General features: G+C 36.0%; 1 protein-coding gene across 12 annotated transcripts in view; it reads left to right on the forward strand.

Moving 5' to 3' along the window:
* The window catches only part of LOC126916483 (uncharacterized), a 274193-nt gene that overhangs the window by 250191 nt on the left and 10829 nt on the right, over nucleotides 1-13173 (forward strand). For all 12 annotated transcript variants that reach the window (XM_050722318.1, XM_050722315.1, XM_050722316.1 and 9 more), the window contains 3 exons: nucleotides 4060-4267; nucleotides 8594-8808; nucleotides 12638-12846. In XM_050722318.1, the coding sequence (XP_050578275.1) occupies nucleotides 4060-4267; nucleotides 8594-8808; nucleotides 12638-12846 (632 nt within the window). The remainder of the gene's footprint in view (nucleotides 1-4059; nucleotides 4268-8593; nucleotides 8809-12637; nucleotides 12847-13173) is intronic.

Consider the following 13173-nt stretch of genomic DNA (forward strand, 5'->3'; position numbering starts at 1 on the left):
CCAATGCCAGTGTCTCTAGTACGAAGAAGGTTTATTGAAATGAAGTAGCGATCAGTGTCAATCGGAACAATAGTAAGGAGAATAGGGAGAGAAATTTTCCTGGTGAAATGAAAAATATCCGACGACATTCCACGAAGCAAACCGCCAACGTTGAGAATTATGTAGGGCAATGGCGTTGATTTCCTCGGAAACGCAACGCTCGGCTCGAATTGGCCTTAACGCAAGCAAAGAGAAGCGGTCGTCGTCGTCGTCGTCGTCGTCGTCGTCGTCGTCGTCGTTTGAAGGAGAGATCAAAAAGTTCGATTGCATTGCACGGTTAATAGAGCATGCAATAGCAATATGAAAATTTAGATGAGTGGCCTGGTATGCAGGGGATAATAGGGAGGCAAATGGAAATGACATCAGGATTCGAGTTTAATGCGAGCGTTAAATTCGTATCGCGAGTCCTCGACGTTTATCTGGCTATAGCTGTAGCATAGTCGTTCCAGATAACATTGAAGGTGCTGCTGCTATTTCTTCCGTTTAATCCTCTGGCACACAATCTTTCACCTATTACGCCTCATCCAATCATTTTCGAGATTGGCAACAATTTTCCGAACAATATGTTTCTTTGGATATCAAGAACTAAATGAGAATAATGAAAAAAAGATATTGGAAGCGTGTGTGATTAAAGGAGCTCAAAATATACCATAGTTTTTAAATTGTTTATCGTAAATCGTGATATATGTTCCGAAAGGGAAGTACAAGTTTCGAAACAGGTTTCAGATAAGATACAAAGCTTGGGGGGATCGTCTTGAAAAGTGAAATATAATGACACGTGTACGAATTGCAGCAGAGAATAAATGATACGAACATAATGTAATAGTGTCAATATGATACTCGTTTTCATCGATCTTGTTTCAAATAAAGTTTTATTAAATTGTATTGAACCACTTCATTCGCTGAAACACCAAAACTGTACTTTAGTAAAGAAATCTGTAAGCAACAGCAGATGATCTATGTGATCAACTATTCTTCTGAAGAGTCTACATCTGCTGAAATAGTTTTGCATCGAAATTATCAGGAAAATTACCCTAAATAAGCTTTTAAATTAGTCGTACAATCTAAACTTTACTAAATGTTCCAGGACAATATAAATCATATATTTTCGTGGAAAGGAAATAAGAAGAGAATTTTAATAATTAACAAATCCAATGTTAATCTTAATTAATTATCTTAATAATAAATAAGCAACGAATCTCTCAGAACGAAAGTAATATTTACCAAACTATATTTGTCCGCTATGAAAATCGATCAAAAATTCACTAACTCACTTAACAATCGCTAATCGAATCTCAATAGAAATAAGAATCTTACCAAATTCAATCGATTATTTCACTTGACCTCGCTGAAACTCTAGACTGTACCTTATTACCAAATATATAATCGAAAAGAAATTCATTCGCCTCGAAGAAATCTTCATCCTCCATAAAATTTCCCAACGAGCGTCTCGTCGATCGGAAAAGCTTGGATCTAACATCAAATTACGTCTTCTCGTCAGAGTGACGGTCGAGAAGAAATTCGTTCACCCTGAAGAAATCGAGCGATTCCTGAAGAAAGTGCGTGCCGTGAATTGGAAAAGCCGGAGATCTGGAAGTGAGACGAGCAAGAAGATAAAAGAAAGAGAATCGGCTCGCTAAAGAGAATCGAGCAACGCAGAAAAGAGAACTAGGTCGCGTTTACGCGATTCGCCATATCCGGATAATTACGACGACCGGTATGTCTGTTCGTTGTGGCGTGCTTTGTGCAAACGCATCTCGCCACTTGCATCACTTTTACCCGATTCAACTATTCTTCGCGCAGCTGTGTTTTCAGCTCGATTCACGATAGAGAAAGTCCCGCCCCTCTTTTTATATTCCGTGTCACTTGCGTGTTGAGATTGCGATGTTACGATTTAGAGAACGTTTTACGGTAAATAGTAGAAAATGGAGGAAAATGTTTCTTAAGAAAATTGATATCTTTTAAGGAACTAACTTTTATGGTAAATAATTAATTGGAATGATATTACGTACAGCGTGAAACGATCTCGTGAGATTATTTTGTTTTTAGGTAGATGATATAGGCTGCGTTACATGTCATTTGGTTTGAAATGTATAAAAAATTATGTTGAGGTAGAAATTTCAGATACCTTTTTTTTTTAATAATGACCGAATTTCATGGGACGATTCTGTCGGAGTAATTTATTATATTGGTATATTTTATATCGCGTGTAACTTATGTTTAAATGTTCCATCTTTATCGGATCGTCGATTAATAAAATCAAAAAATTTCATGGGATTCTGTTTCCTAATTAATCTTACAAAAAGAGATTTCAGTAAAATCCTATTCGCCAGTATGTAATGTTCAAATATGTTTTTAATTGCTTAGAAAACGCTGAATTTATTATATTGGTATATTTTATATCGCGTGTAACTTATGTTTAAATGTTCCATCTTTATCGGATCGTCGATTAATAAAATCAAAAAGTTTCATGGGATTCTGTTTCCTAATTAATCTTACAAAAAGAGATTTCAGTAAAATCCTATTCGCCAGTATGTAATGTTCAAATATGTTTTTAATTGCTTAGAAAACGCCGATTGAAATTTAAAAACGTTTCCAAAGGTTTGTATTTTGTTTTACAATTTTTCAATATGAAAATAATATATATATATATATATATATATATATATATATATATAGTAACTGTATGAAAAACACTGTCACTTGTCAAAAAATTCTATTATACGTATTTCTCAACTATCTGAAAAGGTTCAGCTTGAAACATAAATGTATCAGGTCGTAGTATAAATTGGCCTTGTCTTTAGACACGCGTATCTTGTAGTAAGCATGAAACCAGGCCGTATTTATTTTGCAACGCAATAAATCAACAAAATTCAGATATAATAGACAGCTAGATTACGTTACAGATAATTTTAAGTTAGCCATTTGAATTTAAATGAAATCCAGCCTGACTAAGTATACAAGCACACGTACGTTGCTTAGATCGATGGCTGCGATCGATTTGCCTGCTAATTGAGTAATTAACGATAACCTGCTCGTCATATGGTGAAGTTGCTCGCGTACTATAGTTGTAATTTAAAGAGACCTTCGAAACCAGCATTGTGAAACTTTGCGTTCTATTTCCTCACGGCCGCTGATATAATTGAGCTGCACCAAAGAGGTGTAGCTGAGCAACCTTGCATTGTGACATTGTCGCGTACGGGGGCAGTGTTCATATCGTTCCGAGCACGTAGATTAATAACCAAGTTGTGTATCTGCATTTCAGTCGTCCAACTCCTTCGATTTTTATGACAGTACCTCCATCAGCCTCTGATTAATTACATATTCTTGGAACCTATCAAAAAGTCAGTTTCTTCATACATGTTCGTAATTTGAAAGAAATTTTTTGTAATGATCAAGTCGTGGCCATTGTTGGTTTAATTTTATGCTCAAGTTTACTATTTGTACGTGTTGCACGATGTTGCGAGGATGACTGTAAAATGATTTTATTTTACGATTTCTGGTAAACAGTATCGACCAATTTTCTTTTCATAGAATTTCTTTGTAGTAATACACACACAGGCACGTGCGAAATTTTAATCGATTCATTCGATAGTTCAAATATAAAAAAATTGAAAGCAATCGTCAAGTTAGGATAAATTTCTATTCGCGTTGCATTATTTTAATGTCCGTATTTATAAAGTAAATTAAAGTGTAAAAATAAGTGTAAATGAAGGTAATAGTAGGTGTAATAGAATAAAGTAATTTATGAAGATGTCATATCTAAAAAAAAAAAAAATTCTCAACATTTCTATTACTATATGAACATTCGCGAATTACATAGAGTTCCACTGGATTTTAAATAAAATTTCTATTACTATGAACATTCATTTAGAAATAACATAAAATTCACTGGTTTACATATTCTCAACACTTGTTACATTCAAATACAAGCAAAAGATATATAATTCTCTAGATACAAGATGAAACACGTGTCAGATATACATATACATAACGCAAGATTATGATTGATGATTTCAGGTATTATCAGAAAGAAACTTTCAAGAGGCACGGCCACGAATGCTGTCTCGTCTGAATTGGCTGCAAACGATAGCTCTCGGCTTACTCGCTGGACTGTTGTGGCTAAGGCTTCCCAGAACAGAAGCGGCACTTCATGATATCCAAGGCTGGATGTTCTTCAGCACCACGTACTGGATGCTCTTCGCGCACTTTGGTGCACTCTCCAGTTGTAAGTCTTTCATTCTCCTTCTATATTTACTTGTCCAATTTTAGCAATTTAGCGGACCACGGTTTTAAGAAATTTAATCCAATTTAACGAAGAAGTATAATTCATCGGAAAATACGAAATACTCGCGCAATTTTTATTTTACAACAGAAAGTATTTGCAGATTATTTGGCAATTATACCTACTATCGTTGCAAAGATATTTCCAATAATTTGTCGTTTATATACTTATTGTCGTTTATATCTTTGATTTGTCTACTTATATTCTCAGTTTGTTCGTACGTTTACTCATTCTCACCTCATTTGTTTATCTACACACAGTCTGTGCATGTGAAATTCCTACAGATTTTTCAAGCACCAAAAACTCCTAATTTCTTCAAGTTTCTGGCCAACAAATACCAACGTCCTTACAATGTATAAATAAGCAAACCGGCGATAAATTAATTGGAAAAATCCAAGCTATCCAAGCGATCGTACGAGCTTCAGATAAGTAATAGGAGAAAAATTTGCGGAAAAAGAACACTGAAGCGTGGAATTGAATTTTCTAATTGCTGGCAGACAAAAAAGCAAGTACTACAACTTATCAACTAATTCTGCCACGTCTTACGAACTCTTTAATTTTCACTACACGTTAGAACCTACTAACCAACTCGAACATTCTGTACAAATACTTGCAGAAGTTTCGACCCAAGTCTGTCAACAACTCCTTAATTTCTCCCTTACCTATCCCCAAGAGTTTTCTCTTGGAAATTTCCTGCCATCCAATCAACTAGTCGAAAAACGTTCCTGAACATTTACGAAAGGAAAGAGAAGTAAGACGACGATCGAAGCTCGACGATGGAAAGTTCTCAGGTGGTGATGGACAAGTGGAGGCAGTTGCGCAACAACGCGGAGAGTCTCAGATATGAGGTAGATTGGTTAATTGAGCGGCGACGACGTGACGCTCTGAATCGGCCATTCAGTCGAACGCGCGTTTTTTTTTATTGCAAAGAATTGCAAAGGACCAGAGGAACGGTCAATCAAGACGTTAGTATGTAGGTCGTGCCGTGACCCACTTATCATCCGGCACGGCAATTGAGGCCCTTTTGTCGTACCCGGTACCAAAGCTCGAAACGGCCGTGACGAATTTCAGACGGTCAGCCTGTCTTTGAAACGGCATAGAAATTTTCTACTAGAAGAAACTGTGATGGTCGTAACGAAACTCTCTGTCCTTGTTGAAGCTTTCAATTCCTTAACCCTCGACCGTCCCTCGAATTCTCGTCTTTACGTGAGTCCCTCGGTGTCGATTCGACACAATGGTAAAGAAAGTGAGTGAAACGGAGAGATAATTAATTAATTTTGAAAATTTTTTTATCGGGATTCCTTCGCATATTCGTCGCAAAGAATGTAGAAAGAGAATTAGAGTGAGAAGGTTCCGGACAAATTGTTCTATAAATGGCCGAATATTATAATCTTTGGCCGGAAAAGTGTGTCAAACTTGACACGAGGGACGGATGAGGGTTAAATAATCAGCTGTTGGAACACTTCATCCTTATCGTTGGCTAATTGCCGGCTAATCGTTATCACAAAACTTTGGGATGAGTCACTTAATCTTAGAGCACTTTAACTTTTATTCTGACTTTTGCGTAAATCATTAACACTTATCGCTTGTTGTAAGAATTAAATATTCTGTAGAAGTCTATTTATACCGGTGTCCCATTTAAAGTATGCGATTGAAACAAATTTTTCAAGCAGAATTTGTCTTATTCCGAGGGGAATATCTCGTAATGGTCACGAATCTTGTCTAGATGGGCCTCTGATATTTCAAGGTGATCCTTGCTTTTTCTTTTTTAATGGAACTATATGTTTTCACTTAGGTAGTCGTGTAACCCGTTCCGTAACAAATTTATCAACCTATAATATGGTGGTCTTCCAAGGTTATTCGAGGTCATTTATTATTATAGTCGAAATAATGTAAGTTCTGTTTGAAATACTTTTTTTAATAACAAATAACGCAATACCACAATGATAATAATAGCACCAACAATAATGATAACAGATATATTGACAATGATAATATTGAATAATTGAATAATAATATTTCAAATGGGACACGTAGAATGGATATTCTTTTCAGACAAATTTATATCTGGTGAACAGAGGTTCAGAAAAATACATATATAATTATATATAAATATATATTATACTGAAGTACTTTTCATTGCTCTACAAAGAGATAAGGATTGACCAGGATCATTGTTATTATGAGCCCTTCAATTTATTCGATTCGTTGTACTTTTTCATTTTTCTGCCAGAAAGCTCCATTCGCAAAAGCGACATGACCCTTCTACGTTGGAAAACCTATAGTAAATGGAAGTAGAAAATATTGGACAGATATCGCTGAACAATACTAGAAAACTTGGTTAAGTCAAAATCGTCCGAAGGCAAGTTTGCTAAAGTTCTTTTATCGTTGAATATTGTCGTCCGCATTGGTATCTATCTGATCTCGAGGGAAGTCGAGTGTTTTCTCGTGTTCATGGCGAGGAGAGACCAATGTTCAATGGTCGTTTCGAATGTATATAGTGCAAAACTGAAAAGGCTGGAGAGAAACTTTGGTACTTTTGGTGTTAGAACATCCACAGAAATTTTTATAGTTTGTACGACATGAATGACTAAGATACTTATTTAATAAGTTATCGTCTAACCAAACAATAAGTATTAAAACCACCAAATGAAGAAAAATGTATTTCTATTATAGTGGTCAATAAGAAACAATTTTTTCTCAGAAAGAAAAAATGATCCTAGGAGAGTTAAGTTATAAAGTACAATGAAAAATGTAAGAAAAATATACGAAAAACTATGCTATGCTCGCAAAAGTTTAGAAAGAAAGAAAACCTGAGAAATACTAAATTCTACATAAATAATCCAAGATATGCACAAAAAGGACCAAACTTACAAGAGATTTTCTTAAAATGAGAGAATATTGTAGAAACTTCTATTACTTCTTCTTCTACTTCTTTACTTCTTCTTCTTTCTACTTTATATTTAACAAGAAAGAGAGGCCAATCCATCGTCAAAGAAAGTCAGTTTCTTCAGGAATCCCAAAATTTTGCACCAAAAGGCGAAGACTAAGTAAGTTGAAGGCACAGAATTTCGATTCTGTGGCCAGAAGCTCGTGATTATAGTAAGAGTATACGTACTAAAGCATAAGAGGCGTAGAAAAGAGTAAGAAACGAGAAAGGAAGATGAATAGCCAAGAGATGGAAGAGGTTCGAATGGAGAGGGAATCAAAGAGGATGCTAAAATCGGTTTTACAGCTCGCTGCGAGCCGGCATCCCTTTTTCGAGTTTGCTTTCATCGTCTGCTTGTAGCCATTTCACTTTCTACTCGAGGATGAGGGACGATGACTGTAAAATGGCAAACTCGTGCGACTAGACATCGCTGCTGGCTCTATGATTAAGTTGTGCGCCTCCTAAAATAATCACGAAACTACTAACTTTTCCATTTTATCATTTACTATCCTTTGTTCACGAGAATTTCTCGTTTGGATTCGGTCGTCACGTTGTATATCTGTTGTTGACGGTTTGTTACTCTGAAAAGGAATTCTCTGCTATGTTTCAATTGTATAAAACGTTGGCAGAGAGTTGTTAGGATTCTGCTAATTGCAGGAACTTGAACTTGGACTTGTAGCGTTTATGGTCTTTACAGATTTAAAAGGAAAATAAAGAAATAATAATAGTATACCCAATTTAGTTAAATTACGATTATACTTCTCTCTTGTAAGCTTTCTTACAACTAAAACAAACGATTCTAATATTTATAACTCCTTTCGACGTATTCTATATACGATTGATATAGGAATACTTTCCCACTGCAAATAAATTCCCATTCCAAATACGTCGGAACCGTATAGTAAAAATTTTTTAGTAAATTTTCCTAGTAAAGCTTCTTCATGGAACGTTTCGTTCGCGAGAAAATTAAATTTGAAACTTTGTTTAGATAGGTCTGCACATAGACTGATTCTTAATTGAACATGTTGAAACTCTATACTCTTGGAAGCAGGGCCCCAATCGGAACAATTTTATTCCACGTTTTTCGCTTACTCTCGCACGCAGGACAATCTCCTGCTAATTGTTCATTCATACCCAGTACGGGATTAACCGAGTTCGCGTGCACTAAACAAATTTCCAGATGCTGTTCCATCCAAAACGAAGCACGCAATGTATGACAATTTTATTCTAAATTATTCTATTTTTTCACGTAAAACCATTGCCTTGCCGATTGTATCGTAATTATCGAAACACTCTATACAGATACAGGTGAATTAATCGCGAATGAAATTCTGTTTCAGTTCCTCCAGAACGCGAGGTGATCAACAAGGAGCGACTGTCAGGATCGTATCGGCTCTCGGCCTATTACTTGGCGAAAATGGTCGGCGAGCTGCCACTTACGATTACGTTGCCCGCGGTCTACCATATCATTAGTTACCCGATGTTGGGCTTCCACAGTCCGGCAGTTTTCGTCACCCTGCTGGCGTTCCTCTTACTCAACACCGTCGTCGCTCAGGTACGATCCTTTTTCATCTTTTTCGCTCATTCTCTCTCAGTCGGAAAGTTTACTCATAAGCGGACTGCGGATTTTGTCGCGTTTGTGGGAAATTCCAAAGTGGAAAATTACACGGAACGCGCGTAATATGAACAAATATTTATAATATATATATATATATATATTAAAAGAAGATACGGGATGATATGAGCAATTTGAGATACAGATTTACATAGATAGATATTAATTTGGATTATAAGAATTGTACATATTAACGAGTTAAATATTTATCGTACGTATAGCTAACAGAGTCGAACTATGATTATTTTTATGACTTATTTATTACGTATGTATTTTTGTTTACGAGGAAGTTTGCGTCTTCTGGTTCTGGTTCAGCGTACATTTTATGACTATTCTTATATCTTGTAGCTTGAATGACAGTCTAGGCGGAAATAAAGAATTCTATTAATTCTATATATCTATTGAATAAACTGAGACAAGTCTCGTTAGTGTACGTAAGTATTGCAGTGAGTGTAAACTGCCAGAGCCGCAGGCAAAGGAGCTGGGTCCTAAAGACTTGCAGATCATTGACAATAGAATTTCGAAAGGAATTAACGTCGCGTAGGAAAATATGCAAAACCGCGGTAGACGAATTCGCAGCAGTACATGTATGCGGTTTATCGGATCAAAAATTAGAAAAGACCAGATGTACAGCGATGCGTGAGAAAAAGTTGCTGAAGATCTAAATGGTCTCATAGGAGCGTAAAAATGAATCAACTGAAGAAGCCGTGGCCAACAAGTCGTGATAATACCGTTAACCGGCTTGAATAGGAAAAGCAGATCCGCTAAAGTCCTTGGGGGTTCAAGCGGTTCAAGGCTAAGCTGACTCATGATCTGATTGTAATTATGATCCGCAAAAGCCATTCCATGACCCGACTTAAAGGTCACATATCTTAGCGAGCTATGCTGTATCCTCTCTATTAATCGTATGTGTTTAGCTTGATTTGGCGACCAAATTGCCGATGCATACCCCAACCACGGTCTAACAAGCGAGCAATGTAACAGCTTGATAGCGAGGGGAGGACTGAAATTTCAAGCGCAGCGCTTTACAAATCCTAATATTAATATTTTCTTTTTAAGCGATGAATAGCGGACGCTTAACTCACGAATCTCTGATACTTGAGACAGAGCCACGTTGTCAAGTTTATAATCGTGCATAGTCGTCGAGAAGACCTTGTTAAATGGAATTTAGTAGAATTTAGTGACACGCCGTTGATTCTGCACGAAAGTGGCGGAGATCGATTTGCAATAGGATACGATCATCGGCAAAGTCTTTTTAAAGATTTTAAGATCGTCAGCGAATAGCAAACATCAGCTATGCCGAATTACCCTAACTGTGTCACTAATAAAGTTAAATAGGATCTAATAAAATAGGGACCTTTGGAAATCTCTTGTACGAAATATACGAAATATGCAAAAGTATAGTAGTTTATATAATACTTGGTAGGAAAAGAATTTTTTACCGGGCTTTCATTTTTTAATTATATTCTCAAGGGTATGAATTTGTATAATAATCCGTAGTCTACTCGTAAGATTGGTGAAACAAACAATTTTCTCGTATAGCTTCTATTAGTCAGAAGCTTACCCGTATAAAATCAGCGAGACATTCGAGAAACATTAAATCTCGATTAGCAAGATACGATCCAAGGATATCTACGTCTTTTTATTTAAAGTTTAACGTAATAGCGTTAGGCTCGTGTTGATCGTGTATCTACAGGCGAATTTACATGGTTTATTTTTTCATTCAAGAGAAACGAGGTTGATTCAATAGGATTCAAACAATGAAATTGAAACACGAATGTTTGTATACGCGTTTCAATGGAATTGATTACATTGGTTTACTTGAAAATGGGGCAGAAGCGAGTTGTATGCATGTTGAGATAATTTGTGAATATTTAATGGCAGCGTACTAGAAATTTGCAAAGAAGATACTAAATGTACAACTGTGTCGTTCGAATGTAAATTAATAGCTAAAAACGAATTACAAACCTTCCCCATTTTTATACTTTTATTAACGTTATTATCAACTAATAATATTCATTTATTTCCTTCATTCTCACTTATTTTATTTTCATTTATCGATATCGTGGAATAATTTTATCTCCCAAATTATGCGAACGATTAAATCACGAACTCGTAATCGCACACCATGAACCTAAGAAGAAAAATTGAAGTCGACTAAAATTTGATTTCTCTGTTCAATTCTCGTACAGAAACGAAATTTCGCTAAACATACAGACGTCGATCTTTCAATTCTACTTTAATCTTTAGATATTTGTGTATTTTTCGATAAACGAAAAAAGAAACGTTTAACTTTCAACGAAAAATTTAACGAAGACGATATTTTAAATATTTTTCTCCTATTTAAAGATGTACTCAATGAAAAATAGAAAATGAGATTGGAAAATGATTTAAAGAACGTGGTAACGTTGAATAATGAACGCAGCATCAATGACAGAACCACAGTGCGAGTAACGACAGCATGCTGTCGCAATCATGGCAAATTTCTTTAGTCACAAGAAATATAAACAGCAAGAATTTCGCGGTTTCCTTTTTTTCCGCCCCTCCTCTTCCTCTCCCTTCGTACGACCAGCCCTCGACACTGTCCACCTACGGTCAATGTACTAAGTCATCGTAGCATGAAAGGCGGCCGCGATTTACTTTCAAAACCACCTACCTATTGACGGAAATGAGTAACTCGCGCGTTTCACAACACGCCGGTGTATAATGTCGCGATCGACTCGATTTCTATAAGTTTAATTGCTAATCGACCATCGCTTAAACGACAGTTTATCGTGTTCCTTCACTCGTCGATTAAACTGCCACTGATTTATTATTCTAAGATTTTGTATACAGATCTTCGCGTTTGTAATAAAATTCTTGTAAGACATCTACATATTTAATAAATTTAATAATATAACGTACTTAATCAAGCTTGCAAATTTTCTAGAAATTTCTACATTAATATTAGAAAGTGATCAGGGAGAAATTAAAACGAGTAACCGAGGACGTCTCAGAATTGAAGGATAAAAAGAGAAAATAAAAGAAGACAATAATTTCTGCATTCGTTAAAATATGTGACACGCAATCAGAAGCGTCATTCTGCTTTGTTTAATTCTTAATTGTAAATCTAGTCTTTTCTAGTTCGGTGTTGAATGTACATTTTTAGATTTCCGCATAGAAATCTCATGTTTTACTTTCGTCCAAAGTTACATTCTTTAGTTTGCCAAAAGCAAGTTCTTCGAATTCCTCGTGCAATTCCTATGTATAAACCTGACCTTCCACTTCATCGAGTTGCAAAGTTACATCAAAATTATACTTTTAAGCTACGAAAGATTTCATAGATTGGTACAGTGTATTTTTTAGATTTTTCCAGTTGATCGTGTCTTTCTGAAAGAATATTCACCATAGATGGTTTGTGTTAAGGTTATTAGATATATAAAGAGAGAAAGCGCGTGGTTAAAGTGTAAGGTACAAAATATATATATTTGATTTAATAGAGAAGTGTAATAATAAGTAGGAATACAATTTGAGCTGGTCCAGATCCGCACGCTAGCAGTGTTACCTTATAACTGAAAAACCCCGAAGCCAACGTCGCCTGTTCATGGTCTGCCTTACTGCTATTCTTTTGTCTATATGCTGTCAATGGCTTCGGCGCTTGAGAAAACTAAAAAGACCCGATGTGGAGTTTTCGTAGAAGTGGTGACCACTTCAACAGTTTGTTTGTTATAGTTACCATTATGAATTATATTTTAATAATTCGAAACGCCACTGTGTTTTCTGATTTCAGAGCGTGGGATTCTTCGTTGGTGCATGTTGTCTGGACCTGCAAGTTAGTATAACTGCGTCCGCGCTTTACACGCTCGCCACACAATTACTTGGCGGTTATTTGGCGACGGCGGTTCCGCCATGGCTGGCATGGGCCAGATACGCGAGCATGGTGCACTATGCCTATCAAAACATGCAGATTCTGGAATTCGGCGTCGGCGAGCCGATCACGTAAGTAACAATTTCACAGTACGACATCGTCGATAAATACGAATTTACAAGATTTTTCTTGAAAAAATAAGTAAAAATTGTGGACTTGAATCTTTTCTCTCGTGCGAAGCTTTATATTTATGTTTAAGATAATTGACTTTAAAAATTCGTAAGTTCATTGTCTACACGAGCTGATTTTCCTTGGAAAAATAAATAGAAATTATAGAATATATTTCTTCCGTTGACTGAAGCTCTATTTATAGGATGCTCGGTTTCAAAAATTCGTTCAGTTAAATTCTGCAATTTACGAATTTGCACGAGCCAATTTTTCTCGAATAAATAAGTACA

The sequence above is a fragment of the Bombus affinis genome, chromosome 5 (genome assembly GCF_024516045.1).
Source record: "Bombus affinis isolate iyBomAffi1 chromosome 5, iyBomAffi1.2, whole genome shotgun sequence".
Lineage (NCBI taxonomy): Eukaryota > Metazoa > Arthropoda > Insecta > Hymenoptera > Apidae > Bombus > Bombus affinis.